General features: G+C 44.7%; 3 protein-coding genes and 1 pseudogene across 5 annotated transcripts in view; 3 read left to right on the forward strand and 1 right to left on the reverse strand.

The window, feature by feature from the left end:
• CDC25C (cell division cycle 25C) overlaps positions 1 to 8785 on the reverse strand; it is a 30936-nt gene extending 22151 nt beyond the window's left edge. For both annotated transcript variants that reach the window (XM_029941985.1, XM_029941984.1), the window contains exons 1-7: positions 8688 to 8785; positions 8332 to 8531; positions 6393 to 6490; positions 4730 to 4775; positions 3102 to 3135; positions 2910 to 2999; positions 1619 to 1717 (exon numbers count right to left, since the gene is read on the reverse strand). In XM_029941985.1, the coding sequence (XP_029797845.1) occupies positions 1619 to 1717; positions 2910 to 2999; positions 3102 to 3135; positions 4730 to 4775; positions 6393 to 6490; positions 8332 to 8531; positions 8688 to 8720 (600 nt within the window). In that variant the 5' untranslated portion in view covers positions 8721 to 8785. The remainder of the gene's footprint in view (positions 1 to 1618; positions 1718 to 2909; positions 3000 to 3101; positions 3136 to 4729; positions 4776 to 6392; positions 6491 to 8331; positions 8532 to 8687) is intronic.
• Positions 8786 to 10021: 1236 nt separating this feature from the next.
• Positions 10022 to 13480, forward strand: LOC115294243 (annotated as a pseudogene).
• Positions 13481 to 13911: 431 nt separating this feature from the next.
• On the forward strand, positions 13912 to 24489 carry FAM53C (family with sequence similarity 53 member C). Of its 2 annotated transcripts, none has more exons than XM_029941987.1 (5): positions 13912 to 14216; positions 17563 to 17792; positions 18175 to 18232; positions 19729 to 20513; positions 21425 to 24489. In XM_029941987.1, exons 2-5 carry the CDS (start codon positions 17715 to 17717, stop codon positions 21680 to 21682), a joined length of 1179 nt encoding a protein of 392 aa, XP_029797847.1. In that variant the 5' UTR covers positions 13912 to 14216; positions 17563 to 17714; the 3' UTR covers positions 21683 to 24489. The 2 variants fall into 2 exon arrangements, with proteins under 2 accessions (XP_029797847.1, XP_029797846.1); XM_029941986.1 differs by lacking the exon at positions 13912 to 14216 and adding an exon at positions 14582 to 14670.
• Positions 24490 to 27299: 2810 nt separating this feature from the next.
• KDM3B (lysine demethylase 3B) overlaps positions 27300 to 27470 on the forward strand; it is a 66853-nt gene continuing 66682 nt past the window's right edge. Inside the window, exon 1 of the mRNA XM_029941176.1 lies at positions 27300 to 27461. Coding sequence (XP_029797036.1) covers positions 27300 to 27461 — 162 coding nt within the window. The remainder of the gene's footprint in view (positions 27462 to 27470) is intronic.

The raw sequence follows: 27470 nt of genomic DNA on the forward strand, positions 1-27470 counted from the left end.
GATTTTTTACTTTGCTTTTCTGTTTTGAGTGTCATTGCAACTACTGTATTGTAAATGATGGAAAATAATTGCATATGTTAAAAAATATGAAACTTTATAAAGTAAAAAAAATAAAAATAAATAAAATTTTTAAATTAAAAAAAAGTAAATAAAAGTTTAAAAAATATATTTATTTTTAAAAAATAAAAAGACTCCAGTATCTAAATGGACAAAGGCACAATCATTTAGTAGCAAAATGTGCATAGCTAATATTCACATGAAATCACTACTAATTGTTTTTAACATAAAACATTTTATCAATCTAATTGGCAGTTAAAAAATAATCATTTATCAAATGAGCTACTGATTATTCATGAATATGTAAATTCGTATAACTTTCTTGGAAGGAATTTGGAAATATGTACCACAAATCTTAAAAATATATCCTTTAATCTAGTAGTTACAATACTTGGTACTAATCCTAAAGAAAAAATTTTGAAATGTAGACAAATTAGGGTAAAAGCATCCAATAAAAAATAATGTTTACTAGAAGTTTCAAAATTAACTTAAAAAAGGAGGCTATAAAGTTATATATATGGGGCACGTGTGTAGCTCAGTTAAGCATCTGACTCTTGATTTCAGCTTGGGAAATAATCTCACCGTTCGTCAGAGCCCCATATGAGGTTTTGCAATGTCAGAGAATCTTGGGGTTCTCTCTCTCCCTCTCCCTCTGCCTCTTCCCCACTTCCCTCAAAAATAAAGAAACTTATTAAAAAAGAAAGCTCTTTAAAAAAAGTTATACATACCTAATTAATTACTTCATCTCTGTAAAACTATACACATAGCTAACAGATTGTAAAAAATAAAGTAAAATATTAATAGCAGATTTTCTCTATGAGGTAGCTATTTTCTTTTTTATATTTCATATATATATTTTTTTTATGGTTTATTTATTTTGAGAGAGAACACAAGCCAGAAAGGAACAGAGAGACAGGGACAGAGAAAAGATCCCAAGAAAGCTTCATACTGTCAGCGCAGAGCCCAGTATAGAGCTTGAACTCACACACTGTGAGATCATGACCTGAGCTGAAAGCAAGAATTGGACACTTGACTGAGCCACCCAGGCACCCCTATATTTCCTATATTTTTAAACAATTTTCACAACGGGCATATGGTACTTTTAAAATTAGGGTGAGAGGAGACACATAATAAAATAGAAAAAATTTTTTTTAATTTTTAATGTTTATTTATTTTTGAGAGAGAGAGAGAGAGAGAGAGCAGGGGAAGGGCAGAGAGAGAGGGAGACATAGGATCCAAAGCAGCCTCTGCTCTGACAGCATAGAGCCCGATAAGAGGCTCAAATTCACCAACCACAAACTGAACTGAGGTTGGATGCTTAACTGACTGAGCCACCCAGGGCCCAGGGACCCCAAAATAGAAAAATTTTAAAGGCCTAAGAATTTTTTAGCAAATAAAAAGATCAGAGGACCTGTCTCTTCCTTTTCCCAGAGTTAACTTTTCCAACCACTTTTCTCACCTAAGCCAGTTTAGAAAAATTGAAAGGATTATAATGCAGATCTGCCACCCTATCATCCACAACACCTCAGCAGATCCTTGATGAGGATGTTCAGTGACTCACCAGTAGAGAAAGGGGAGACATGTAAGGCCCCCCTGGTCTCTTTTGAAACTTCAGGCTCCTGGGTTCCCACCACTTGGAGGACTTCAAAGTGTTGTTCTCCTACATAAGAAAAACTACATTGGCTGGAGGAAGACAAGTGTCAGCAAGCCCTGCCAAAAACATTTCATCAGATGAAGCCATGAATAACCCTCCCAAAACACATTAAGTGTAATCAAGGCTGATCCTATATCCTGATGATACAAATTATGTTTTGGATTTGATGTATGATATGTAGATTTGCTTTGGACCATACTGATGTTATGATCACAAGTCAAAGGAAGAGAGGGAAAGGGGAGCCTGAGTAGGGAGGTAACGGTGACATTTCCAAAAAGTGATTAGAAGGACAGCATCAAATCAAGAACAAGCTGATTAGAACAGCCAAAACATGGGTATAAGTAAGTCAATGTGAGAAAAGAAGAGGAGGAGCTATCTTTTATAGATACAGACCCGGGGGAAAGGATGAGGGATAGAAAAAGATGGCTAGAAAAGACAATTCAGGGCATATTATTGGCTCTTTCAGTTAAGTGTCCAACTCTTGATTTTAGCTGGGGTCATGCTCTCCTGGTCATAGGTTGGAGCCCTTTATCGGGCTTGGTGCAGAGCCTGGGGCCTGCTTGGGATTTTCTCTTTCTCCCTATCTCTTTGCTCCTCCCTGCTTGTGCTCTCCATCTCTTTCAAATAAATAAACATTAAAAAAAAAAAAAAAACCAAGAAAGAGATTTCATTGAAGGGATTAGAGAACGGATCTTAGTGATTAGGTGGCTCTGTGGAGCCCAGTTCTACCTTAGAACTGATTGAGGGCCAGAGGGCCAGACTACAAGGCCCATGGCTTTCTCAGAACATGGGATAAGAAGCTTGACTAAAGGAGAAATAAGAAGAAATTAAGTAAATCCATACATGAATCCATGCACAGAGTATGTGAGCAACTTACGTACATTATCTTTATCTGTTTTAAAAAATAGTCCTAAATTCCCAAACTACAGTAACAGAGATTTTTATCCTTAAAACAATCAACTGAACATGAGGAATAATGATGATCTGCTGTGGAAGACATGGAGCTACATTTCTGTTCTAGGGTGAAATCTTAAAGGGAAAAAACAAACCATAAAGAATTTTTTGCCTTATAGGGATGTAGTTTGCTTGTCTGCATACTGAGGGATAACAGTTCTGGGTCTCATAATGATACTGATGAGTTGCTCCCCTCATAGGGAGAAAAGTACTAATGTATCTAGGTTTCCAATTTAACACTCACATTTTCTTTATTTGTGGATGAGCTACACAGTGCAACTTTCTTCCTGTTGCCACAGTCCAAAACATTTGGAGTGCTACAAAGCAGCTGTGCCTACAAGAGAACATTCAACGTCCTTGAGCTACAGGTGAACTGGAAAGTCTCTGCCCCCCACCTGAGAAACAAACCCAAACCCAAGAAAGAGATGCTACTCACTGGGCTGCATTTTGTAAGGTGCTGGTGATGATTCCTGAAGATCAAAAAAACGGCCAGTCAGTAAACCCTAAATACGGTTTGGTTATTCATCAATGGTTGCGGCATTCCAACTTTTCCTTTTTGCCACTCTAGGAGCCCTACATCTAGTTGATATGTCTCTATACAATATGTAAGGTGCTCTCTGTGGCAAATATGATGTTTAGTGATATCCTGGGGATAAGGCCCTCATAACCATGTATATAGATATGCATTAAAAATGATGAGTTTGTCCTACATCTAATGTAGACCAAATTTACTAATTTTCCAGCATTTACTATTGGAAGCTAATATTTATTTTTTATGAATTACTATCCTTCCTGCCAAGATTTTACCCAGTCTCCATGAGTTAGGATTTTTAAAGCAAATCAGATAAACTACAAGCAACCTAAAGTGAAATTTTCACATGTATTATTAAAAACAGTGGAAGGATGGTTGGCTGACTCTGTCAGTTAAACAATCAGTTCTTGATCTCACCTCAAGCTCCCTTGATTGGTGGGACTGAGCCCCATGTCAGGCTCTGCCCTGGCAGTGTGGTGCCTTCTTGTGATTCTCTCTCTCTCTCTCTCTCTCTCTCTCTGCTCCTCCCCCACTCTCACTCTCTCTCTCCCTCAAATATAAACATTACATAAACTGTTAAAAAAAATAAAGTCTTAATAAATAAGCCACATAAGCTTAATAAATAAGCTAATTTAAAAAAACAAAAACAAAAGCAGTCATAGAATGCTCTCACTAGTGCCCTAAAGTGGCGCCTAATTCATCTAAACATATAAGGATAAAGTTCTAAAAAGATTAAAAGAGGGGTGCCTGGGTGGCTCAGTCGGTTAAGTGCCAGCTTTGGCTCAGGTCATGATCTCATGTTTCCTGGGTTCAAGCCCCGTGTCGGGCTCTGTGCTGACAGCTCAGAGCCTGGAGCCTGCTTCAGATTCTGTGTCTCCCTTTCTCTCTGACCCTCCCCTGCTTGCACCGTCTCTCTGTCTCTCAAAAATAAATAAAAGACATTAAAAAGATTAAAACAGTCAAATGGAAACCTTACAATAAGTTTAAGAAGTTGAATTAAAATTACTTCATTCCCTAACGCATTCCCTGATTGAATATTTTAAGATCTCCAACAAAGAGTCCCCATGAATAACAATAATAAACATTATAAAATTGGTTCATATGTGCTAAATTCCATCTTTACAAGAACAGCTAGGAAAAGTACTAGTATTCTATCCATTGTTATTTATTACAAATGAAGAAACTGAGGCTCAGTGAAGTTAAACTCTTCAGAGTCACAGCTGATGAAATAATAAGCCACTGGAACTCAGATGCTCTAACACAGCACTACTCACGTGCAGGGAACAGCCTATGCCTAAACACGATATACCATTTCGTTCATTTTTAAAGATAATACGGGTTGCATGTAATAGTTTAAATGAACTATTTGGATCTGGGAAACTTATAAAACCTTTCCAGTGAAAGATAAAGGCTTTCAAGCCCGCTTACACCCAAGTGAAAAGTTCTATATACTGCAAAGACTGCACAGGATAAAATTCCTGTAGCAGAGCTGAAAAGGTTTCAGTATGGGGTCATTTAGCAAAAGAACTTACATCCCAGCTAAATGTGTGTCCTGAGGTCCTTTAGATTCCAAGTGACCTGCAATCAAATGTGAAGAGTTAATCTTGTCCACACATCCTGTCCTTCCTTCTCATTTTCTTCATTGCCAGGAAGCCATTATTAATTTCAAAAGCTGATATTTTGAACATTTTGGCTCTTGATAGGTACCAATTTTATGGTACAAGGTACAAGTTCATGAAAACTAGGGGCACCTGAGTGGCTCAGTCAGTTAAGTGTCTGACTTCTGCTGAGGTCATGATCTCATGGTTCATGAGTTTGAGCCCCATGTTGGGCTCTGTGCTGACAGCTCCGAGCCTGGAACCTGCTTCAGATTCTGTGTCTCTCTCTCTTTCTTGTTTCCTCCTCCACTCATGCTCTGTTACTCTTTCCCTCTCAAAAATAAATAAAAACATTTTTAAAAATTAAAAAAAACAAGTTCATGGAAACTTAAGAATTTACATGTGTTACTGAAGAATTTATGCGGCAAACAGTGCACAACACTAACCAACAGAGATTTTTTTCATGAGTAGAAAATACTGCTGATCACTGAGGAAAAAGAACATCTATTCTGAAAACAAAACCAATACTAAAATGGTCAACTAGTGGGGTGCCTAGATGGCTCAGTCAGTTAAGCATCCAACTTTTGACTTAGGCTCAGGTCAAGATCTCATGGTTTTTGAGTTTTAACCCTGAGTCAGGCTCTGCACTGACAACATGCAGCCTGCTTGGGATTCTGTCACCCTATCTCTCTGCCCCTCTCCTGCTTGCTCTCTATCTCTCTTAAAATAAATTTTAAAAAACTTTTTAAAAAATGATCACCTAGTGGGACACCTGTGTGGCTCAGTCAGTTAAGTGTTGGACTTTGGTTCAAGTCATGATCTCATTTGTGGGTTTGAGCCCCACATCAAGCTCTCTGCTCTTAGCACAGAGCCTGCGTTAGATCCTCTGTCTTGCTCTTCTCTCTCTGCCCCTCTGCAGCTCATGAGTGCTCATTCTATCTCTCTCTCTCAAAAATAACATTAAAACAATTGTTTAGTAAAGCATACTCCTTTTGAGCTCAGGCCCTTCAAAAACACAAGAATTAGTTAACAAAGTATTTCTTTATGTCTCTTTGCCTTTGTTGAGATTAGACTAGAGCATAAAACTTCCCATTTTAACTACTACTTTCATTCCCATCATCAATCAGTTAACAAAATATTCCTTCTTGTCTAAACTTTTCAAATGCAAAATGACTCCTATTAATGTTATTATATTTCTCTTCTTGGCTTATCAGTCTCAAAAAAAAAAAAAAAAACCTAGGTATCCAGAAAATTTCAACTTCAAGGATCTCTACCTACTTTAAAAAAATTTTTTTTTAATGTTTATTTATTTTTGAGAGAGAGAGAGTCAGAGTGTAAGTGAGGGAGGGGCAGACAGAGAAGGAGACAATCTGAATCAGGCTCCAGGCTCTGAGCTGTCAGCACAAAGCCTGATGTGGGTCTCAAACTTAAGAACCATGAGATCACGTCCCAAACCAAAGTTGGATGGGCTTAACCGACTGAGCCCCCCAGGTACCCCTCTACCTACTTTTACCACCTTCCATCTCTAACTGACTACCCTGCTCTCTCCCTTAAAAGTTGTTTTTTCCCTTGGCGACTTTACCTCTCTTCTCCTTACCGGTTTCATCAAGGTCTGCAGAAATGGTAAGCTGATTGGCAGACATCTCCCCACCACTACTAAGATTTGAAAGATCAAGGCAACATTTTGGGGTTCCTCTGTTGAGACATGATAGTACATAAAAATTCCCATTAGGTTGTAATATCCTTGAAAGACAAAGATCACATTATCTTCTTCATTTGAAACAGCCCTCAGGAACCTTTTCTCTACTCCAATAATTTGCATCTCATTTCCTCATCACCAACATAATGAGACAAGAAATTTTTTTTTCAAATTGAGGACCAAAGATTACTGACTGAAGTGGGTTTTGACCCCACATCTTTTGCCCTACACACTGTGAGTACACAGATTTGATTTCTCTCTGGAGTCTCTAGTACTTCTCAGGTCTATAACTGTCCAACTTCATTTGCTAACTAAGGCATCAAACCATGGCATGACCAGAATTTAAAGTACAATAGTAATAACACTAATACTAATACAAATAAAATGACCAACTCCTATAATGCAGTAGGGTCTTCAAAGACTTCCCAGATATCACATCATTTAATTCTCACAAGATCCTAGTAAGATAGGAAAGAATTATTATTTCTACATCACAGAAAAGAAGCCTGAGTCTCAAGAGTCACACAGTTACTGAAAGGCACAGTTTAAAACTTAAACCCTTGGGGCACCTAGGTGGCTCAGTTGGTTGAGCGTCTGGCTTTGGCTCAGGTCATGATCTCACGGTTTGTGGGTTCGAGCTCCGCGTCAGGCTCTGTGCTGACAGGTAGCTGAGAGCCTGGAGTCTGCTTCTGATTCTGTGTATCCCTCTCTCTCTGACTCACCCCTGATCACGCTGTGTGTGTCTCTCTCTCTCAAAAATAAATAAAGCATTAAAAAAATATATTAAGGGGCGCCTGGGTGGCTCAGTCAGTTAAGCCTCCGACTTCGGCTCAGGTCAGATCTCACATTCGTGGGTTCAAGCCCCGCGTCAGGCTCTGTGCTGACAGCTAGTTCAGAGCCTGGAGCCTGCTTCAGATTCTGTGTCTCCTTCTCTCTCTGACCCTCCCCCTCTCATGCTCTGTCTCTTCTGTATCAAAAATAAATAAAACATTAAAAAAATTTTTTTTAATATATTAAAAAAAAGAAAATAAAACTTAAACCCTAATCTTGGAGCCATAATAATTAAAAAATAGTTTTTTAATGTTTATTTATTTTTGAGAGAGAGAAAGAGAGAGGAGGAGGAGGAGGGGCAGAGAGAGAGACACACAGAATGTGAAGCAGGCTCCAGGCTTGGAGCTGTCAGTACCCACAAACCTCGAGATCATGACTTGAGCCAAAGTCAGACAGTTAACTGACTCCACCAAAGCACCTACCCCCCAACTTTTTTAATGTTTATTTATTTTTGAGAGAGAGAGAGAGAGAGAGACAAAGTGTGAGTACAGGAGGGACAGGGAGACCAGGTTCTGAAGCAGGAGTCACAATAATTTTTTAAAAACCCCAAAGCTGTTCCTGGGTGGCTCCAGTTGGTTAAGCCCCCAATTCTCCCTCATGTCATGATCTCATGGTTTGTGAGTTCCAGCCACAAATGGGGCTCTGCACTGACATCACAGAGCCTACTTGGGATTCTCTCTCTCTCTGCCCCTCTCCTGCTCATGCTCTTTCTATTAAAATAAATAAACTTTTACAATAAATAAATAAACAAATAAGTAAATAGGGGCATCTTGGTGGCTCAGTCAGTTGAGGTCATGGTCTCAAAGTTGGTGAGTTCAGCCCTTCAATGGGCTTGCTGCTGTTAGCTCAGAGCTGGCTTCAGATCCTCTGTCCCCCTTTCTCTCTGCCCTTCTCCCATTTGTTCTCTTTTTCTCTCTCTCAAAAATAAACAAACATTTAAAAAATAAATAAATAAAAACCCCAATGCTATTTAGAAAAGGAGATAAGGTGTGAAAAGTGGTTTTACCCAGACAAAACACTTAGGTTTGCAGAATTGCCAAAGAGTTTGTTCACTGGAGTTCTAGGGAGATCTGGACAGGTGGTAAAGGAAGTGTCTCTCTCCAGGAGCAGGTTTAGTATCTTCCTCCGACTGGACCTAAAACTGGGTCCTGAGCCAAGGTGTCCCTCCTCTCCTGCAGATGAAATCAATTCCGCTGACATGGCCTCCTAAGGAAAATAAATAAATAAATAAAAGCTACCTAAGAGGTGAACATCATCTACATAGGTACCTCACAGACTGTCCAGTTTTCACAACCTCCTCCACCCTTCCTAGCAGCAGCCCAGTGGCTCAGTACTGGAGTAAGGGCATCCCCAGGATCACACCTTGGCATGAAAGTTGAATCCCACTTGCTCCATGCAGCTTGACCTTTTCCTTGGAGCCTAACTTATCCAGAGGCAAACGCGGGGCTTTTTTTTTTTTTTTTTTTAAGTAAGCTGTACACTGAAGGTGGGGCATGAACTCTGGAACCCAAGAACTGTCCCACATTCAATTGACTAAACCGTGAGGCAACCCAAAACCAGGACTTTAAAGAAGGAATGAGGGGAGCCTGCATGGCTCAGTCCGTTAAACAAAGGGCTCTTGATTTCAGCTCAAGCCATGATCCTATGAGCTCATGATCTCATGATCTCACCGGGGTGGGATCGAGCCCCTCCAGGGCTCTGGCTTAGGCCTGGACCCTGCTTAAGATTCTCCATCTCCCTCTACCCTTAACCTCGAAGGGGGAGCTCTTGACGGAAAAAAGGGGAGGAAGGGAGGAGAGACACAGAGAGAAAGAGGGGAGGAAAAGAAAGAAAGAAAAAGCTTTCACTTATTCAGCTAGTGACTACTGACAGGAAGAAACTGAGGTCTCCTAACTCGCGACAACGCCTGTTAAGTCCACTGAAGTTCTGTTTCTGGGGCTCCCACTGGACCCTAGGGGACGCTGAAGTTTCCGTGACTACGGTGGACAGAGCTTCCGGCTTACCTCAGGTTGGAGCGGGAGATTCACCTTGAGGAGAAACAAAGGTGGGGAGTCAGCCACAGCGAAGACTTGAGCAGAATTAAAGGAAATCTTAGAAAGGAGTCAATTAACCAGACTACGATTCCGCTTCTAGAATGGATAGGCAGAGATGATCAAAGTCACAGACACCGTGCAAGAATATCAACAGTCACAGATCCTGGCTATTCAAACCTTCCGCCTCCCCCATAAGCCTATCCCGTTCACCTCAAGGGTGCGTCAGCCAATCTGCGCGCGCCTGCCCAGACGCCTTTGGCCAATCGTTTGGCTATACATCACCAGTTAAGAGCTTGCTTTGGAAAGAACACAATTTGCCCCGCCCCGCAGCCAGGGCAGGATACCGATTGGCTCGCCAGGGTTCAGTAAGCCTCTAGGTAAGCCCCTAGGTAAGCCCCGCCCTCCCGGGTGCCTGGGACCCCATTGGCTCTCCCTCTGGCCAATCGCCACACCCTTCCTGAGCGCTCCATTCCCTTAGCCCCTCCAACCCCGGGAGATTTAAACTGCATTTCGTTAGAGATTACCTCTCTTTAAGAAAATACCTGGAGAAAGTTCTTTAGGTGATAGGGTGTTTTAAACTTTTCGCTTCCCTTGCTTCTTTCTTGTGTCGTTACTTGGGCCTTTTCATCTTCATTTTGCTTGCCTTCCGTTGGAGATGAAACATTTGCCGCTGGTATGGCAGATGTCGAGGCGAGACAGGTGTGTGTATTTATCCTGAGCAGCAGTGGCCCCTTCCAAAAGCTTTCATTGTTTCGTTTTCCTTTTGGAGCTCAGTATCTATGTGACTCTAGGTTACGTAGGATAAAGGAAATTCCTATTCCTTTTCAGGGAAAGCAGGGTAATTGAATCATCTCTTGGTATCACAGTCCAAAGGATCCCAAGTTTTGGTCGTTTATGAAAATTTGAAAAATGATGAGGTGATATTAAGAATTTATTCTTAATGTTGGGGATTTGAATAATCCTGTGGGAGTGCTGGGTATAGATGGTGGGTGGTGGGTTTAGACGCAACAAAATGTGCCACGAATATTAGGTAATGAGTAACTAGGGATACGTTATATCACTACTGTCAAAGTTTAATCATCTGGGGATCTTGTTAAAATGCAGGTTCTGATTCAGTAGGTCTGGGTTGGTGCCCAAGCGTCTGCCTTTCTAACAACCCCCAGCTGATGCTGATGTGGCTGGTCCTAGGATCATACTTTGAGTAGCAAAACATTATGGTATGCTCTTTTATGTATTTTTGAAATTTTCCACAATAAAAAAATGTTCAAAATAACTTGGAAGCTCTTTAAATGCAGGCCTCCAAAATGATGATTCAGTAAGTAGAGAGTGGGGCCTAGGAATTATCAAGGGGCTACTCATGCTGATGGTTTGCAAATCACCGTCTGAGAAACAAATCAGCAATGCGACTGTTTGAGAAACAGTTCAGCCAGAAATACAACCTTTATCTGGTGTCCACATCTTGTTGGTGGTAGTTGCTAAGAAGTACAGCATAGTCAACTGGGTTTTATCCTATCTGCTTCCCCAGAAAGGAGGTATGTGAAGAGCCTTTGTTCTCTGGGATTGAGATGGTGAGTGTGGGAGTCAGCACAGAGCCCTGCCATGCTAGGTGAGTTTGAAAAACAGACTAGGGGTTAAGGGACTGTGTGTGGGATGAGTTGGTGTCTACTTTGATAACCATAATGACTCTTTTTCATGGGGCCACTGTATACTTCTCCTGCAGGTGGGAGGTAGAGACAGATGAAATTGTTCTCCAGCGGCGGCAAAAACAGATAGATTATGGCAAGCGCACACTTGGTTACCAGTGTTTCCTGCAGCAAGTCCCCAAGTGAGTGAGGTTGTGGGGGGGCGGTCACAACAAGAGTGTCATCTAAGTGGCTTTGGTTCAATGTACGGTGATGGAAAGATATTAGAATCTGAGTGCTCTTACAAAGTTGCATCATTCCTAAAACTAGGTCTCCTGCAGTGTAGCCCCCTAAATAAATTTTCAAGATTTTTTTTCAAATGGAACAAATCCTACTTGGCCCATGAGACTTTCTAAAGCTCTGTCCATGTTTGCTAATGAACTTTTTCATTTTAACCATTTTTACCTCATACCTCCAGCTAACTTCGCTAATTACAACACACTTGCCTAATTACATGTAAATTTCCATGCATACATGTAAACTAAATGTATAAAGAGATAGTATGTATTTTATTTTACTTTTTTTAATTTTTTTTAACGTTTTATTTATTTTTAATACAGAGAGAGACAGAGCATGGGAGGAGGAGGGGCAGAGAGAGAGGGAGACACAGAACCAGAAGCAGGCTCCAGGCTCTGAGCTGGCTGTCAGCACAGAGCCTGACGCCGGGCTGGAACCCACGAACGTGAGATCCGACCTGAGCCCGAGTCGGAGGCCTAACCGACTGAGCCACCCAGGCGCCCCAAGAGATAGTATGTATTTTAAAGGGATGTCGGATAGTATCTTTTATATCTACCTTGACTCTTGAGGGAGTTGGAATATCTAAATTACCCTTGCCAGAAGAAGATTAGAAATTTAGGAAGTTTGGTGCTTAATCCCAACTGAAGATTTATTTTTTCTATTGAATTGAGGGCATTGATCTTGCCTCACTCTTAGAAAATACCTAATGAGTCTCCTGATTCACTGTGATAAACTGAGCTGTGCCCCTTCACCTTGACCTGAGTCTGACACATATCTGTCATTGCCAGGGCAAAGCGGCAGCCAGGACTTCACCCTCAAACACCAAACAAGAACAGGAGGTACAGCCGTCGCTCCTGGGATGCCCAGATCAGGCAATGGAGAAGAGCCCTACATTCTTGGGACCCCCCCAGCCAGCCCTTGCAGGGCAGGGGGGCTGAAGGGTGTGTGCATTATTCTTGGCTTCTTGTCTGAGTGGTGGACTGAGTCCCACCTCTCCTCACTTTGCAGGGGCTTAGCTTTTAAGGGCTGAAAAGGGAGAGTCTGAATGAGGTGCATGTTCCTCTAACTCTGCTGCGTTCCTAGGCAGGGAATGGAGCATCTCTTAGGGCCAATGGGTTGCACCCCTCTGGATGACCTTTTGGATGACTGATTCCAGGCCCTGGAAGCCTCAGCAAATCTGGATGGAGACCAGAAGGGAGCCCAGGTAGTATCATCTTCTAAATCTCACTGGTGCAAGGTTAGAGATGGGGTCTGGCCCATGAGGGAACAATTAGGATGGGGTTCAAAGTAATAGTCCGAGTATGAAAGAAGGAAAATGGGACAGCAGGAAAAAATAGGACACGAATAAAAATCTCTGAGAAGTAAAGGTGGCATAAGGAGATTTAATTATGGTTAGTAATGTCAGGGAAGTTGGGCTGCACTGGGGGCTATCTTATACTTGATGAAAGGGGTAAAATCTTCCTTGGAATTGAGGCCTGAAACCTGACATGGAAGATTTGGGTGTTTGTTTTTCTTAAGTGTCCCATTTCATTAAAATGTTTTGCATATGACCCAGTGCTAACTTCTTATTCTCAATCATTGAACTTTATTAAAGTATGATTAATAATAAAAAGGAGGATCATCAAGGGGTGAAGACCAAGACCTCTAGGGCATCAAGGACTGCTCTGTAATATTACTTTTGCCTACCATACGGGAGTCACTTAATCTCTCCAACCATTTCATCTGTCAAATAGGGACATTTGCTCATTTGATGATTCTAAGCAAAAACGAGGATACATTTTTAAAGTATGTAGCATGGTGCCCAGAACATAAGTGCTCCACCACAGCAATCACTGGAAATCATGTCTCCTATACTTCATGGCCTTGTTCCCTCTTTTGCCAAGGGGAAATGTACAGAGCAAGGGAATATGCAGTGCATCTTCCTTCCACCCCTATTTTCTTGATAAATCTCTTTCCCTCCACTCTTCTTTTTCAGTTTGCAGATTTGGTGGCTCCTGCCTACTCCCTTCCCTGCCTCTGTAAGGAAGATCCCCACTACTGGTTCTACTTTGTAGCTGATCAGTTACATATCTGTCCTAGACCTGAGGGGGGCACAAAATATTTAGAGAAAACAGACGTCTTTCAAGGGACTTGTTGCTAAGTGTAATGGTAAAGATTATTTGCATTAGTGCTACTTCCCAATCGATTAAAAAACAAATCTAAAACTGTCATACAAAAAGATGGCAACATGAAGGCATTATTTAAAACCTTTTTCTTTTTGTCTCTCTTTCTAAGCCTTTTTTGATAGCTGAGACTCAAATTTACATAAGAGTCAGGAAACATTTAGCTGTTCCTCAACCTTTTCCCTAATGTATACATTCAGTCTTTTCAAATCAAGACTTAAACTTTGGCTGAGGTGGGAGGTGGTAGTAGTGGTGGAGGTTTAATAAAGGGTGGTATCCTCTTCCTAAAGAGGAAATAATAAGCACATGAACATCTTTTCTCCAGCTGCTTGTTTCCTCTCTCCCTGTCTTAAGTGGTCCAGCTGTAACCACCATACTCCCTGTCCCCACCTCCCCGCAACCCACCCCCGCAAGCAACTGAACCGCCTATGATGTCATAATCACAACCCCATTACCTCATCCTGCTGGGGGGTGGGGGTGCGTAGAGGAAGGAAGAGTAGTGGACAGCCCTGGGCCCTCCTCGGGTTTACAAAGTGTTTTGCGTGAGGGCTAATTACAAAACCCATTTGGAACGGCCCCGCAACCCTTACAAGTCCTGGGTTTATACGGTTCGAGGCGATCCGGTAGCTTGAAGAGGGGCTCCTGGGACTCGGAGCAGGCCCTGATCGGCTCTTGGACTACATTTCCCAGAAGCCTTCACGCCGCGGACGGGTCCTCTGCTGGCGGAAGGGGGATTCCTTCTGCGAGGCAGCCCTCGACGGCGGAACAGGAGAGCAGGTAAGAAGATCTTGGGCTAATTCTGTTACGCGGCCCAAGCCGAATAGGGGGCTGTACTTAAGCCAATGTTGGAATGGAGGGTGAGGGGGATGGCTTTGTTTACCTACGCCCGACAGGGCCTCCCCCGCGGGTTTCGAGATGTGCCGCCAACTGGGCCCGTCCACCTTCTGCAATATTTTGGAGGGGGTGACTCGATAGTGAGGCAAACACCTTCATCCCTAAATCAAAAATCCTGGCTCATTCACGACGGTACTTTCCAAAATAGACTTTGGGAGAGAAACGACGCGAGGCTCGAGCCTCCGCAGGCTGTTCAGGAGGATTCGCGAACCAGAGCGATCCCCCTACTCTCCTTAGGGGCCCGTTGGTTCGCGCTGGCGCCTTTTAAGGGCACCGTGGGGCGAACGGAGCGCTCAGAGCTGCTCCGGCCGCGGCCCTGGGAGCTGGAGGAGCCGCGGTAGGTGGCGAGGGCAGGTGGCGCTGGGGCCTCGGGGCGGGCAACTCGGCCGTCCCTCCCTCCTTCCCTCTTTCCCTTCCCCCAGCCCAGCCGCGCGCGCGGTGCGGCCTCTCAGGACGCCTCCGCGGGGAGAGCACGGGACCCGGTGGGGGAGGGGTTGGTGGAGTGCTAAGTCCCAGACCCTCTTCATCCCCAGCGTCCTGAGTTCGCTTCCCGCGGCCAGATGATGGAAGCTAGTATGGGAAGGGCCGAACGACATTTCCCCTGAGCGAGCCCTGGTGCCCCCCTAGTGGCTAGCGGACGCCCCATGCCCCACCCCGCAGGGACAGGCAGGGCAACCGAGAGAGAGGTTGAAGATTGGAGGGGGGCCTAGCCTTTTGCTTCTTCATCGGGGTGGGGGGAGGGGTGCTCCCCACTTGTCACCCTTACCCCGTCAGAGCCATATGGAGGAAGAAGCAGTCAGGTCCCCACTTACATGTTCATGCACCTCCCTGCCTTCTTCATGTTTTTCTTCAGTCTCTCCCAGAGGTGTGGGGCTGGGACCTGGGGGGAAGGTCCCCAGGGGATTTGTGACTCTCTTACCCCTTGGCCTGACTAGATCCTAGGTTCTTCAGTTTTCATCACAACCTCAGCATCCTTGAAACCCGAATGTCAGGGGTTTCTACCATCCAATAAGAGATGGGATGGGGGTCCAGTCTTTATGTTAGGGGGCTGATGGTGGAAGGAAAGCCTGGATTGAGAGTTGGGCCTGGTGGGGTCGTGGGGAGGGCCTAGCGGCCTGCTGCTCTGTGAAGGGCTGAGCCCTGTGCCAGTTGTTAAGCTGAGAAGTTTTAACTTGTTTAGTGAACGTTCAGGGTTGTCTTTGCCCCTCAGATAAACAAAATGGAAGGGGAAGGAAGGCGGCAAGAGAGGGTTTCTTACACTTTTTTCTGTGCCTGCTTGAGAAAGAGGAGGCCCCTGGCGGAGCTGGTTTGCCTTCTTTTGTGTCCTGGTTTGATTCCTTATGGCTTCCGTTCTGTTCCCCCTCTCAGCCTGGCCTGTTTTAGGAAACTCAGGCTGAGAGTATCAGTTGCGTGGTGGTAGTTGCATTGTTCCAATTACCGCCGTGTGTGGCCACATCCCAACAATTAAAATGCAGAAAAACACAAAATCACTCTCTTCTCTTGATCCCAGAGAGGGCTGAGAGTTTGCTGTTTGGCCAAATGCCTCATGAAAAGCTTTAAAGAGTTTGCTTCACTCCCTGCTCTTCATGGCTGGTCAGCCGGAGGCCTGTGATCTCTGGGGTAAAATCTTTCAGTTAGGTTCCCTCTCTAGTTATCTTTTGGGGGCAGAGTTAAGAAACCAGGAGCAGAAGTGATAGAAGCTTTAGCTTTTCCCACAAGAACATAGGGGAAGCTGCGAAAGGGAGCCTCAGGAAGCTGGAACTTTGTTCAGGGTGGTAATAATTATGTGTGAAAATGATAGTTAGCTGTAATGATGATTGACTTTCCCCAGATCTTTCTTCCAAAAAACTCCACAAAAATCCACATGTAGTTCTTTGCTCTTCCTTACCTACCTCTCTCTGAGGTAGGGATGAGGTCAAGATGATTCTCTGTTTTTTTGCAAAAGTAGAAAGTGATCTGCTTCCAAGGTCACAGAAAAGCCATTTTGGGCTTCCCTAGGTGTGTGGATGAGGAAGGTTGGCGTCCAGCCAAATAAATAAACCCAATTGCCTTCTTCAGCTTAATGATATCATCACTTGTGGTGGCATTTTTAGGCTGTGTAAAGCAACAAACAGGAGGGTTTGAGAAGCAGCCGTCTTTGTGGAGTCCTGATTTGTATAAGCTAGATGGTATGCTTTTTACATTTTGATATTTCATGTTCTATTGTACCTGTGATAAGTTAAGACATATTTATTGTACCCATTTTACATACAGGTTAAATAGATGAAGAAAAGTCAAGTAATTTCCCAGAACTGTCACAGCAAATTGGAGCAAGATTTAGATTTCTTGAATGTTTGTTCTATCTACTAGAGAATGCTTATATACACCCTCTGATGAGCTGTCTGCCTGCTGGTCATTTCTGGGAATAGGCAGAACCATATGGAAATACTAGGTTAACCTCCTCTCCTCCATTGAACAAGGCCCCTCAGGCAGTTGTATGGGCTTGAAGCCTGTTCTCTTGATAGAATTAGTTTGCTTCTACTGAAATTGACCATGAGAAGGAGTCTTGATTAATTGGTCTTTGAGTCAGATCAGGTTAAAAACTTAGTTGAATGAAGTCATACAGTTGTTGTTCTTAACATCTATAAAGTTGAAATGGAATAATCCTGGTATCATTTCTCTATTTTCTTAGCATTTTATAAGAGGATAAATACAGTATCTGTTAGAAAACAGTATATCAAACATTCAGGCTAAGGGAAAACATGAAACTTTGTTCACTCTGGTCTAAAGGAAAAAGTCATTCTTAAAACCAGTGCTCCTCCCTGTTTCCTATTACTATTTGTGTAGTTTAGGAAAAGTGTATCTTTCTGTTTCTGATTAGAAGATAAAAGAAAATACTGGGGTAATCAGGATGGAAGTAACCATTTGGGCGTTCCTCTCTCACTTGAGCTGTTTTTTAAGTGGTGCTGGTACTCAGCATAGACTGCAGAGCATGAACCAGATTAGGAGTGGCAAATAGGTTTCAACTTGCTTGCTAACTCCATTTCATCTCACTAGTTAACTTGGAGTACTAAATTCAGAATGTTTCTATGGTTGTGTTTAGGCTTAGCAGGAAAGAGCTGTGATCAATTAATGATGTCTGCCACAGGCCTAGCATAGGGATTCTGTGGTATGTGTACCATGCATTTTCCACTTTTGGGCCAGGTACATCTCTAATATCACTTGGGGCTGGCCCCTCTGTAATTGGCAGACTCAGCAGGCATGACTGGAGAGGGGAGTCCCAATGGTGCTAGAATGGTGCTGCAGTGGCAGAAGACGGCTCACGAGTGAGGTCTGGAAGAACGACAGGGAAGACATCCATCATTTACTCCAAAGTGTGCAAGTCAAATCCTGGGGAGAATCATGATAACCCTGATCACTGAGCAGCTACAGAAGCAGACTCTGGATGAGCTGAAATGCACACGCTTCAGCATCAGTCTGGTAAAAGACCAGTCTTCCTGCTTCTCTATGATCCCCTCCCCCCTTTTTTCTGAGGCTGTTTGTTGCTACTGCTTTACCCATGTCCTGTGCCGTATGAGTCATGGTACTTGTATTGAAGAGCCTACTAAAGGCTCAAAACCCAGCCCAAAAGGAAGGGGGCAGGTATTTTTCCACTGATAGAGAAGGGACACCAAAATTTGGGTGGAGAAGGGTATGAGATGTTGGAAGATGTGGTTATTTTACTAACTTTGGGAAGACAAGAAGAGAACATTTAGAAGCCCCTAACATCTCTATAGCCCATTAATTACAGGGGTGAGCTGAAGAGGGCTTCCTGGAAATCTGTGTCCTGAGCCTGAATCATGATAGATATTCTCTCTCTTAGCCTCTGCCTGATCATGCAGACATCTCCAGTTGTGGGAACCCTTTCCAGCTTGTGTCTGGTAAGGCATTGTGTGTGTATCTGTGTGCATATATACCTTTCATTGGTTTCCAGTGACCAGGGCTAGCTAGCCTATCTCCACAAGTTTCTTGCCAGGGTCACCTGCCAAGATTGACACTTGTCTCCATTTTACTGCACCAGCACAGAGGTTATTTGTCTAGTTTGATCTTTGTCGAGCCTTGATAGGACTTTTATAACCTGATTTTTTTAAATAGGTAATATATTCATGCGGTTCAAATAATTGAAAGGGGCACCTGGGTGGCTCAGTCAGTTAAGGGTCCCACTCTTGATTTTAGCTCAGGTCATGATCTCAGGGTTGTGCCCCTCATTGGAGCTTGCTTAAGATCCTCTTTCTCCCTCTCCCTTTGCCCCTCCCCCACTCATACTCAAAAAAATTTTTTATATCTTTATTTATTTTTGAGAGAGAGAGAGAGAGAGTGTATGAGCGGGGGAGGAACAGAGAGGGAGACACAGAATCCGAAGCAGACTCCAGGCTCTGAGTTATTAGCACAAAGCCTGACGTGGGGCTCAAACTCACAAAACTGTGAGATCATGACCTGAGCCATCCAGGCATACTTCAAAATAAATTTTTTTAATAAAGGTTATACTGAGAAAAGTCTCTGTTCTCCATCTAGCTCCCACCACCTCCCCAAAAAAGCAGCTCGTGTTATTACTTTGTCTATCCAAATAGAGTTTCTTTATACAAACAGAAGCAAATATAAATGTATATTTTTTATTTCTGCAAGTTTACATACTATACATATTATTTGGCACTTTTTATTTTTTTACTTAGCTGTAATCTATCTACATCTTTACGTATCAGTGTGTTAATTGGAGCATTTCTTTGTGGGTGGCCAGACTCAAAGGAACATGAATAGTCTTAGGGTTTCCCAAGCATGGGTTTTACCATCAAAGGCCTTTCTCACCCTGTTTGCCCTCTCTAGGAATAAAAATAATCTCTTACCTGCTCTATTACCTCTTAATCCTTGGGAGCCCTAGCTCTTATCTGGGTGCCGGTGACACGTAGGAAGGAGAAAGATTAAAGAGCATGGGCCTGCTTTTTACAACCTGGGGCTCTTAAGTATGGAAGCAGAGTAGGGCTAGGTAGAGTGAAGGATGAGCAGAGCACACATGCTTTTTTTTTTTTCCTCTTGACTGTTTCTATCTTTTAGAGGGAGTGACAAGCAGTATATGAGACTATTTTTAATTTCAGGTGGTTCCTTGTAATGGAGGCAATATAGTATAGTGATAAGAGACCTAGCCTTAGCATCAGACAGACCTGGGTTTGAATCTTCCTTTGGTCATTTTATTCCTGCATGTTCTAGGACAGGTTACTGAACTTCTCTAATCTGTGAAAGGGGGATGATAGTACCCACTTCCTGAGGTTTTTTTTGGGAAACCTCACATAAAGTGCTCATTACATTGTGTAGCACATAGTAAGCTCTTAAAAATATATTAGCTGTCATTAATACTATTTTTACTATGAATGCTTTCCAGAAGGTGCTTCCTGGAGGGGCCTGCCCCACTGTTCCTGTGCTGAGTTCCAGGACAGCCTCAACCTCAACTACCACCCCCCGGGCTTGAGCCTGCACCTCAGACCACCTAGCCCAGGAAGTTCCCCACAGGAGCAGCCCCTCTCCCAAGTCCTAAGCCCTGAGCCCCCAGACCCAGAGAAACTTCCTGTGCCCCCTGCTCCTCCATCCAAGAGGCACTGCCGCTCACTCTCAGTGCCCGTGGACCTGTCTCGCTGGCAGCCGGTGTGGCGGCCCGCCCCCTCCAAGCTGTGGACTCCCATCAAGCACCGGGGCAGTGGTGGAGGGGGTGGGCCGCAGGTGCCTCACCAGAGCCCCCCAAAGCGGGTCTCCAGCCTCAGGTTCCTCCAAGCTCCCAGTGCCTCTTCCCAATGTGCTCCGGCCCACAGACCCTACAGCCCCCCTTTCTTCAGCCTGGCTCTGGCCCAAGATTCCTCTCGACCCTGTGTCACCTCCCCTCAGAGTGGCTCTTGGGAGAGTGATGCTGAGTCGCTGTCACCTTGCCCACCCCAGCGTCGCTTCTCCCTGTCACCCAGCCTTGGCCCGCAGGCAAGTCGCTTTTTGCCCTCTGCCCGGAGCTCCCCTGCATCCTCCCCAGAGCTGCCCTGGCGACCTCGAGGCCTCCGCAATCTTCCCCGAAGCCGCTCACAACCCTGTGATCTGGATGCTCGCAAAGCTGGAGTCAAACGGCGCCACGAGGAGGACCCCCGGCGGCTGCGGCCTTCTTTGGACTTTGACAAGATGAATCAGGTGGGGCCAGCAGGACTAGGGAAGCTGGATTGGGAAGAGGGAGACTTCCAGTTTTACTTCGCAGTGTCCCCTAGCTCCATGCACTCCTGACAGGTTCTTTTCTGTCTGAGCTTCCGCTAGCGTGATTCACCATCCTGGTTGCCTGGGACTGTACCTACTTGAGGTCTCAGGGTCCCATGTCCTGTGTAATTCCTTGGGCCTAGAGGTTGTAGAGAAATTGAGGGGAGACCCCTGGTAAATCTTCTAATAGGGATTCCTAATTGTTCTGCTAGAGGCACTTTCCCTCCTCTTCTGAGCACAAAAAGTCACAAAAGTCACATCATCAGTGCCCTGCCCTTTCTTAAGCTCTGGACTCATTTTGCCACTTGTCCTCACTGCTTTCAGTGGGTCTGTGAGGGCTTCAACAAAACGGGTTGCTGCTTCATTCGTCTGTTCGGCAAATGTGTCTTGACTTCCCAGTGTGAGTGCAGCTGTTACATGCAATTGCCCATTTTTTTCATACTCTTCCTGCTAGTCCACTGGGTCACAAGCCTCTTTGAGAGTTTACTTTCTTATTCATAGTGTCATGCTTCCAACCAGTCAGCAAATGTTACTGAATACCTGCTATGTACTGGGCTGTGACTAGGAACTTGCAGAGTTGTTATGAGACACACAAACAAGATTCCTGCCCACATGGAGCTTGTAAGTGAGCTCTTAATCTTGAACCTCACAGAAACTATGGGCTCTTTGCCCAAGGAATTGTGCATGCACATTAAGTTTTCCAAATGTTACCAGGGAGTTCATACACCTCACACCTAGGACTCCTACCTGCAGGGGATAACCAAGACGGACACTTTGAAATAAAGCTTGGACCAAGGTTCTGTGGAAGTTGATATCTTTATACATTCTTAACTTTGTTGTTTGTTTGACAGAAACCATACTCAGGAGGTCTCTGTCTCCAAGAAACAGCCCGAGAAGGCAGCAGCATCTCTCCACCGTGGTTCATGGCCTGTAGCCCCCCACCCCTCTCTGCTTCCTGCAGCCCCATTGGGGGTTCCTCCCAGGTGCTCAGTGAAAGCGAAGAGGAGGAGGAGGGGGCCGTGCGGTGGGGGCGGCAGGCGCTGAGCAAGCGGACACTGTGCCAGCAGGACTTTGGGGACCTGGACTTGAATCTAATTGAGGAGAACTAAAACTGAGAGGCTACTTCCTGGGGCCACACAGACTGATTCTCTATGGCTACTAACAAGTGTCGAGGCCCCAAGGCCAGGGGCCCAGCCTGGGAATGGGGGTGAGTGGAGGGCTCCGACTCAGGGCAGCCGGAAATCTTCTCGCTCCAGGAAGCTCGACCATGCCAAGAGACTGGCCGGGACAAGATAAACGGAGCTGGTGGCGGGAGGGACAGCCCCAGAGCAGACCCTTCCCGTGGCGGCCCTGAGTGTGAGTATCCCTGCCACCGAGAAAGCAATGGGCAGGGAAGGAAGGGGTCTGCTGACCCCAGCTCGGGGAATTTCACTAGCCCCTTTGCTTCAAAAGGGCACTTGTGTCTTAGAATTTGGCCAGGGTGGGGGGTTCATTCAGCCTCCTCGGAGAAATTGTGTGAGAGTGTGTGCGTGCGTGGGAGTGTACTTGGGGAAAGGTGTGTTTGCGTAGCCTTAGGGAAGGAAGGCAGTTGCTCCATAACCGCAGAGCATGATGATACCCCCAGGATCTTGAGTTTGCATGGGATAGCAAGCTTATTATTCAAGGAGTCAAGAGGAGGGCACCAAGTTTTTCTTCTTTCTAAGTAGCTCTGGTACCAGGCTTAGAATCCATAAGCACTGCTGGCTCTGCAAAGGATTCTCTTTCAGGGGATGGCAGGGTCTTTTAAGTGCTGTGACCTCAGCTAATGGTCTTTGTCTTAGACCCGTCCCCTCTCCTAGATAGACCTAATCTTAGGGCTGAAGAGAGCTCTCTATGTTGATTCTAAGCTGGCCTTTTTTCTTATCAGATTGATTAGGCTGTATACAATCTGCCTCTGTCTCTTAAGTAGATGTAAGCACCTATGGGCAACTGAGGCAGGGTTGGATGGCTCCATCTTTCTCTTTCCCTCTCTCTCTACTGATGGGATTTTCCCCCTCACATTCTGAGCTTCGAGGGTCAAGAACAAGGAGGGAAGGCTTTGTGTTGGCACTCATCATCTGAGGCCCACCTGCAGCAGAAGTGGCATTCAGTCCCCAGTAAGTGTGAGTAAGCTCATCCTAGCACTACCTTTTGGAAGCAGACCTTAGGGAAACCTGTTGTCGTAAGATCCAGGTCTAATCTCTTTTCTGACCTGCTTGACAAAGAGGAAGGGGATGTCAGCATTTACTAGTTTGCCTGTCTTCCATTTCTGCCTGGCAATGTTTATTTGCCTCTAATTGGACCTGTGAGACCTCAGGGAGGTTGGGGCTCACTGAGGTGTTGGCTGAGGTTGTGTAAAGCAAAGCCTATGAGAAGCAGCTGGGAGTTTGTTGTTGTTGTTGTTGTTGGATTGAATTTCCTTTTTTTGTTTCTTGCCCATAACTTCAGCCAGGGCAGCAGGTCCCAGTGGCTGCAGAGATGAGTTTAGCGACTCGAGGAGCCTTGGTAGGACTGGCACCAGTGAAGATACATACTGAAGCAGCCTCCAAATAGCTTGTTAGGCTTTGTGCAGCTTTCGTCAGACCCTACACAACTGAATTGGACCTGACTTTCCTGTTTATTGGAGGAAGGGCACTCTCTTGGATTTCCAGGGTGTCTTAGGACCCAGTTCCTCCTGTTAGGGGAAGAAGACCAAAGTCCACGTGTTTTCTTCCTCATGGGATTGAACCTGTCATTTTCTTGGTTTCCCACATGGCAGATAGGAACATCACTGACGCTGCAGCCTTCTCACCTCCACTCCAAAGGAGGTGGCCTTTTCTTCTTGAGCCTCTGGCCCTCAAAGGTTCTACCCTTCCAGGGCTCTCCTGCTAGTTACCATGTATTACCAGTGAGCTACCAAGTCTGTAGGGGCCTGAGAAAGGCTCTCTGGAGAATCCAGGGAAACTGTGAGCCCAGGAGTTGTCCATCCTTGGTTTCATCCCTCCCTTGGCTCTTCTCCTTCTTTAGGCCATAATTTCCCTGGTGCCAGCTTCTTTTCCTCCTGGGGCATCCTTATCCCTAGGCTCGCTGCTGCATATTGGCTGTGCCAGCTTCCAGTAGGCCACTAGCAAGACCAGTGGTATCTCTGTAAGCCCTAAGCTCAAGAAGTGAGGCCAGTAATTCTGCCTCTACCCTGGCTTCCCCAAAGCCCCAGGGCACCATACTTAGGGGAGAAGGTCTACAGATACCATATTTGAATTCTGTTACATTAAGATCTGGAAAGTTAAACTAGTTGAAACTGTCATCTTGCTTCCCAATCTAAGCACCCGTGACCCTGGGACAAGCCTTTTCAAGAAGTGGTTCATTTTGCTTTACACAGTAGATCTGTTCCAACAGTTCTGTATAAGCCAAATGCTATTTTGCGATGCATTTGGACTGCCGACCATTTAAAAGCAGCCTGTGTGATTGCTTCTTTTGTAAAGCAAGCAACCTCCCTCTACTTTAGCTGTTTTGACTTTTTGGATTTTCATATATTGGGCTTACCCAGAGTGGAGCACACCTGTACAGGGCTGTGGTTGACGCTGGGTAGACATCTGCATCTGTGTTGTGTGTGTGGTGTGGCTGACCAGTAGGTGAGTATTCCTGCGTGTGTGAGTGAAGCCACTCCCAGGCTGGTGCTCTCCTCCTGTGCCCGGTGACTGCCCAGTGGCAGCTCCAGCTGCCCTTCACTCCCACCTGCTGCCAAAGTCCCTGTGCTAATGGGATTACAAATACAAAAAGTGGAAAAAAATTTTTTTCGTAAACTTTGTTTTATATTAAAAAAATCCATAAGTCTGTGTGTGTTAAACATGAGGTCCTGCCTCTGTGGCTGTGTTTGAAAAAATAAAGTTTTATTAGAATAATTCATTTTCCCAAGCAATCTTGTGTATTACAATGTCTTCCCTTATCCACAAAAAAGGTAAGGAGGAAGCAGGGGGAAGGCCACCTAACTAATATTTCCTTCCTCTAGGACATGGCTGGACCTTTGCCCCTTGAGGGCAGTATCTGGTTCCTAGGCCCTTTGCAGCCACAGCATTAATATCCTGTGGCCCAGGCTTGTGTTAAGGCCTTAGTTATTTTTGGCAGTCTGATTTGGTCTTTGTTTCCCTGATTTTGGTAACTATCTCCTCTTCCCTGTGGTCCCTCTTCCAGTAGGTTGAAGTCAAGTACTAATACATTCTAAGCTCCCTGAGAAATGTTTGATAGTCTAGTCAAGAACTTGTCTAGATTGATTTGTAGCCTTTAGGAAGTGGTAAGAAAGTTTGAGAGACTTGACCAGGAATATTTTTCTTTTTTAAGAGTTTTCACATCTTGTGCCCTGGAGAGTTGGAGATTTTAGTCATGAGATTCAGATTCCAAAGACCTAGGCAATTACTCCATTCTAAAAAGAATGCTTTTGGAAAATTATCCTAACAGCAGAGCTTCTCTTTTGCCCCAGAAGTTGGTATTTTCCATAATGATTCAATTTGGGGTGTTCATGTGCTCAGGGAAGGTGTGTGGCTCACTCTTTTTAGACATTTCTATTCTACCTTTTGCCCTGTGTTAGCATTCTTCCGGTTTGTTGTGGGTGAAATGTAGTTGCTTAGAGTTCCAGGTAGAAGCCTCTGTCCCTAAGGCATAGCCTTTCTTTACCAGTTGTGGTGATGACTTGCTAGGTAGCATGAAGAGTCAAGTTGCTTAGCCTCTGTCCCAGTTTCCTGCTTCAAATTTGTGGCACTCATCATTGAATACCAATGAAGTGTGCAAGAGGACAGGATTGGCTTGATAACCTGGAGCAGAACCTTTGAGGGGATGAAAATACACTTCAAAAAGAATGGGGGTTGTCACCTGCCCCAGAAACAAAGGAGAGGCTGTGAGGAGGGTGGGGCTTTGGCATGTGGTTAAAGAAGGCTCAGTATTACACGTTTTTTCCTTACTTAAATCTCCTGCTGTTTCATTTCACCTACTGTTTGAGCAGGGATCAAGTTTGAGGATCTCAAATGATTTTTCTTTTTTTCCTTTCTGTTCATTTGTTGTTGTGTTGTTGTTAGATTTTTCTACTGTTTATTTAATGTGAGGCAAAGTGTGATTTTTTTTCTGTTCCTGAAGTCCTGATAGTATAAGGAAGAACTCCATGAGGACACAAAAGTTTTGTTCAGTGTTGTGTCCCCAGCATGTTGAAAAATTAATGGCACATGAAAAGTGCCTGCTATGTTTGCCCAACAGTGAATTTTGGTAGAAAATTTGGTAGAAAACCTGCAAGGAAGGTAGGTCTTAGGGATTCACTCACCCTGGTTCTATTACCAGCTACAGTTTGTGGACCCTGTGCTGTAAGAGGTGTCTCTTGGTCCAGCAAAGCATTCTGATTCAGACCTCAGGTTGTCTTATGGGAGATGGAAGTTCTAAGGAATAGAAAAAGTCCAAGGAAATGTTTCCTTGGTGTTCCACAGGGTTAGTTCCCAAGTGGTTTTGTACTTTTACTAAAGTCAGTAGTTACCCAATCCCCAGTGCAGACCCCAGCCTTTGCAAGGAAAGTATGTCTAGGGTAAAGAAAAAGTATAGACAGGACATAACTGGGTAGGCACCCAAGTCTTGGAGAAAGAACCAGCTACCGCTCTTTCCTGTTTGTAGGGCAGATCATTGAAAGAAATGGCCACTTTGAGGGTAACAATCCATGATTTCTGGTTTGTATCCACTTCCATACATACTCAGGTCTATATCTATGAAATTGTGGAACCTGTGCTGGTCTCTGATATTACCAATGTTAATGGGTTTTTTTAATATTTATTTTTGAATGAGAGACCGTGTGAGCTGGGGAGGGATAGACAAAGAAAGAAACCGAGAATCCCAAGCATGCTCCAGGCTTCAAGCTGTCCGAACAGAGCCCAATGTGGGGGTCAAACTGAGGGGCCCAGAGATCATGACTTGAGCCAAAGTTGAACACTTAACAGACTGAGCCACCCAGGCATCTCACCAATGTTAACATTTTAATGATTGAGATTTCCTAGTGCCTGGTGTGAATGACCATCTAGGCAAAAAATTCGGTATTTCCCCTTCTCACAATCCCTTTTCTAACAGGAACTATCAATCTCCCACACCTGTATTAAATAAATTGAGATAGGAGTGGTCGGGTTTTTTGGTTTTTGTTTTTTTGCCCCCAGCCTCACTACCATGGTAAGATGAGGTGCTGTTGAACCAAAGAGAATCTCTTTATGGCTGGCCTCTTTCCAGTTCCCCTAAAAATTGAATTGAGAAATGCCTGTACTGAATAACATTGACAGACTTGGAAAAGGAATAAGTTCCCTGAATTTAACTAAAAATACCAAGATGTTGGAAGCACATTGGCCTGCACCCAGTAGAAAGAGTGGTATTACAACACCCAGTGGATGTAGCACATTGGTCAGTGGAAAGGAACCTATGAAGTACAAGTAGTATAGAACGGGATGGTGCCATGTTATGAGCCAGTGAGAAGATAATGTGTCCCAGGGACCAATGGGGAGAGTTTCCTAAAAGATAATGACAGGACTGATAAGGCACATTTTCAAGATAGGAAATGAACAGTTATTGAGGTGCTAACTGCTTAGCTCAAAATGCCACCTCTAGGTACCTGGTCCCTCAAGCCCCCCGCCCCACTAAAAGTCTTTGGTGTCCGAGGCGGGTAAGCTACAGCCTTCTCACATATGGGACCCCAGTAGGCAGTTTGGAAGCAGGATGGTGCCAAGGAAGGCTGAAGGTGCCGCCCACTTCCCCACCCCAGGCTACGCTGCAATTCCCCTCCCTGCCGCAGGAGGCACTGCAGGCCCCGGGGAGGTTGGGGCGGAGCGCTGCGAGGGGCCCGGAGCTGCCGTCCCGCTCCGGAGCGCGGGGGGCGCTGTGCGGGGC

This window comes from Suricata suricatta, chromosome 6 (genome assembly GCF_006229205.1).
Source record: "Suricata suricatta isolate VVHF042 chromosome 6, meerkat_22Aug2017_6uvM2_HiC, whole genome shotgun sequence".
NCBI classification, from domain to species: Eukaryota; Metazoa; Chordata; class Mammalia; order Carnivora; family Herpestidae; genus Suricata; species Suricata suricatta.

Coding starts and splice junctions, on each gene's coding strand:
- FAM53C (XM_029941987.1), top strand. CDS start 17,715: ATGATAACCCTGATCACTGAGCAGCTACAGAAGCAGACTCTGGATGAG. Junction 17,793..18,174: donor CACGCTTCAGCATCAGTCTG/GTAAAAGACCAG, acceptor TCTCTCTCTTAG/CCTCTGCCTGATCATGCAGA. Junction 18,233..19,728: donor CCCTTTCCAGCTTGTGTCTG/GTAAGGCATTGT, acceptor AATGCTTTCCAG/AAGGTGCTTCCTGGAGGGGC.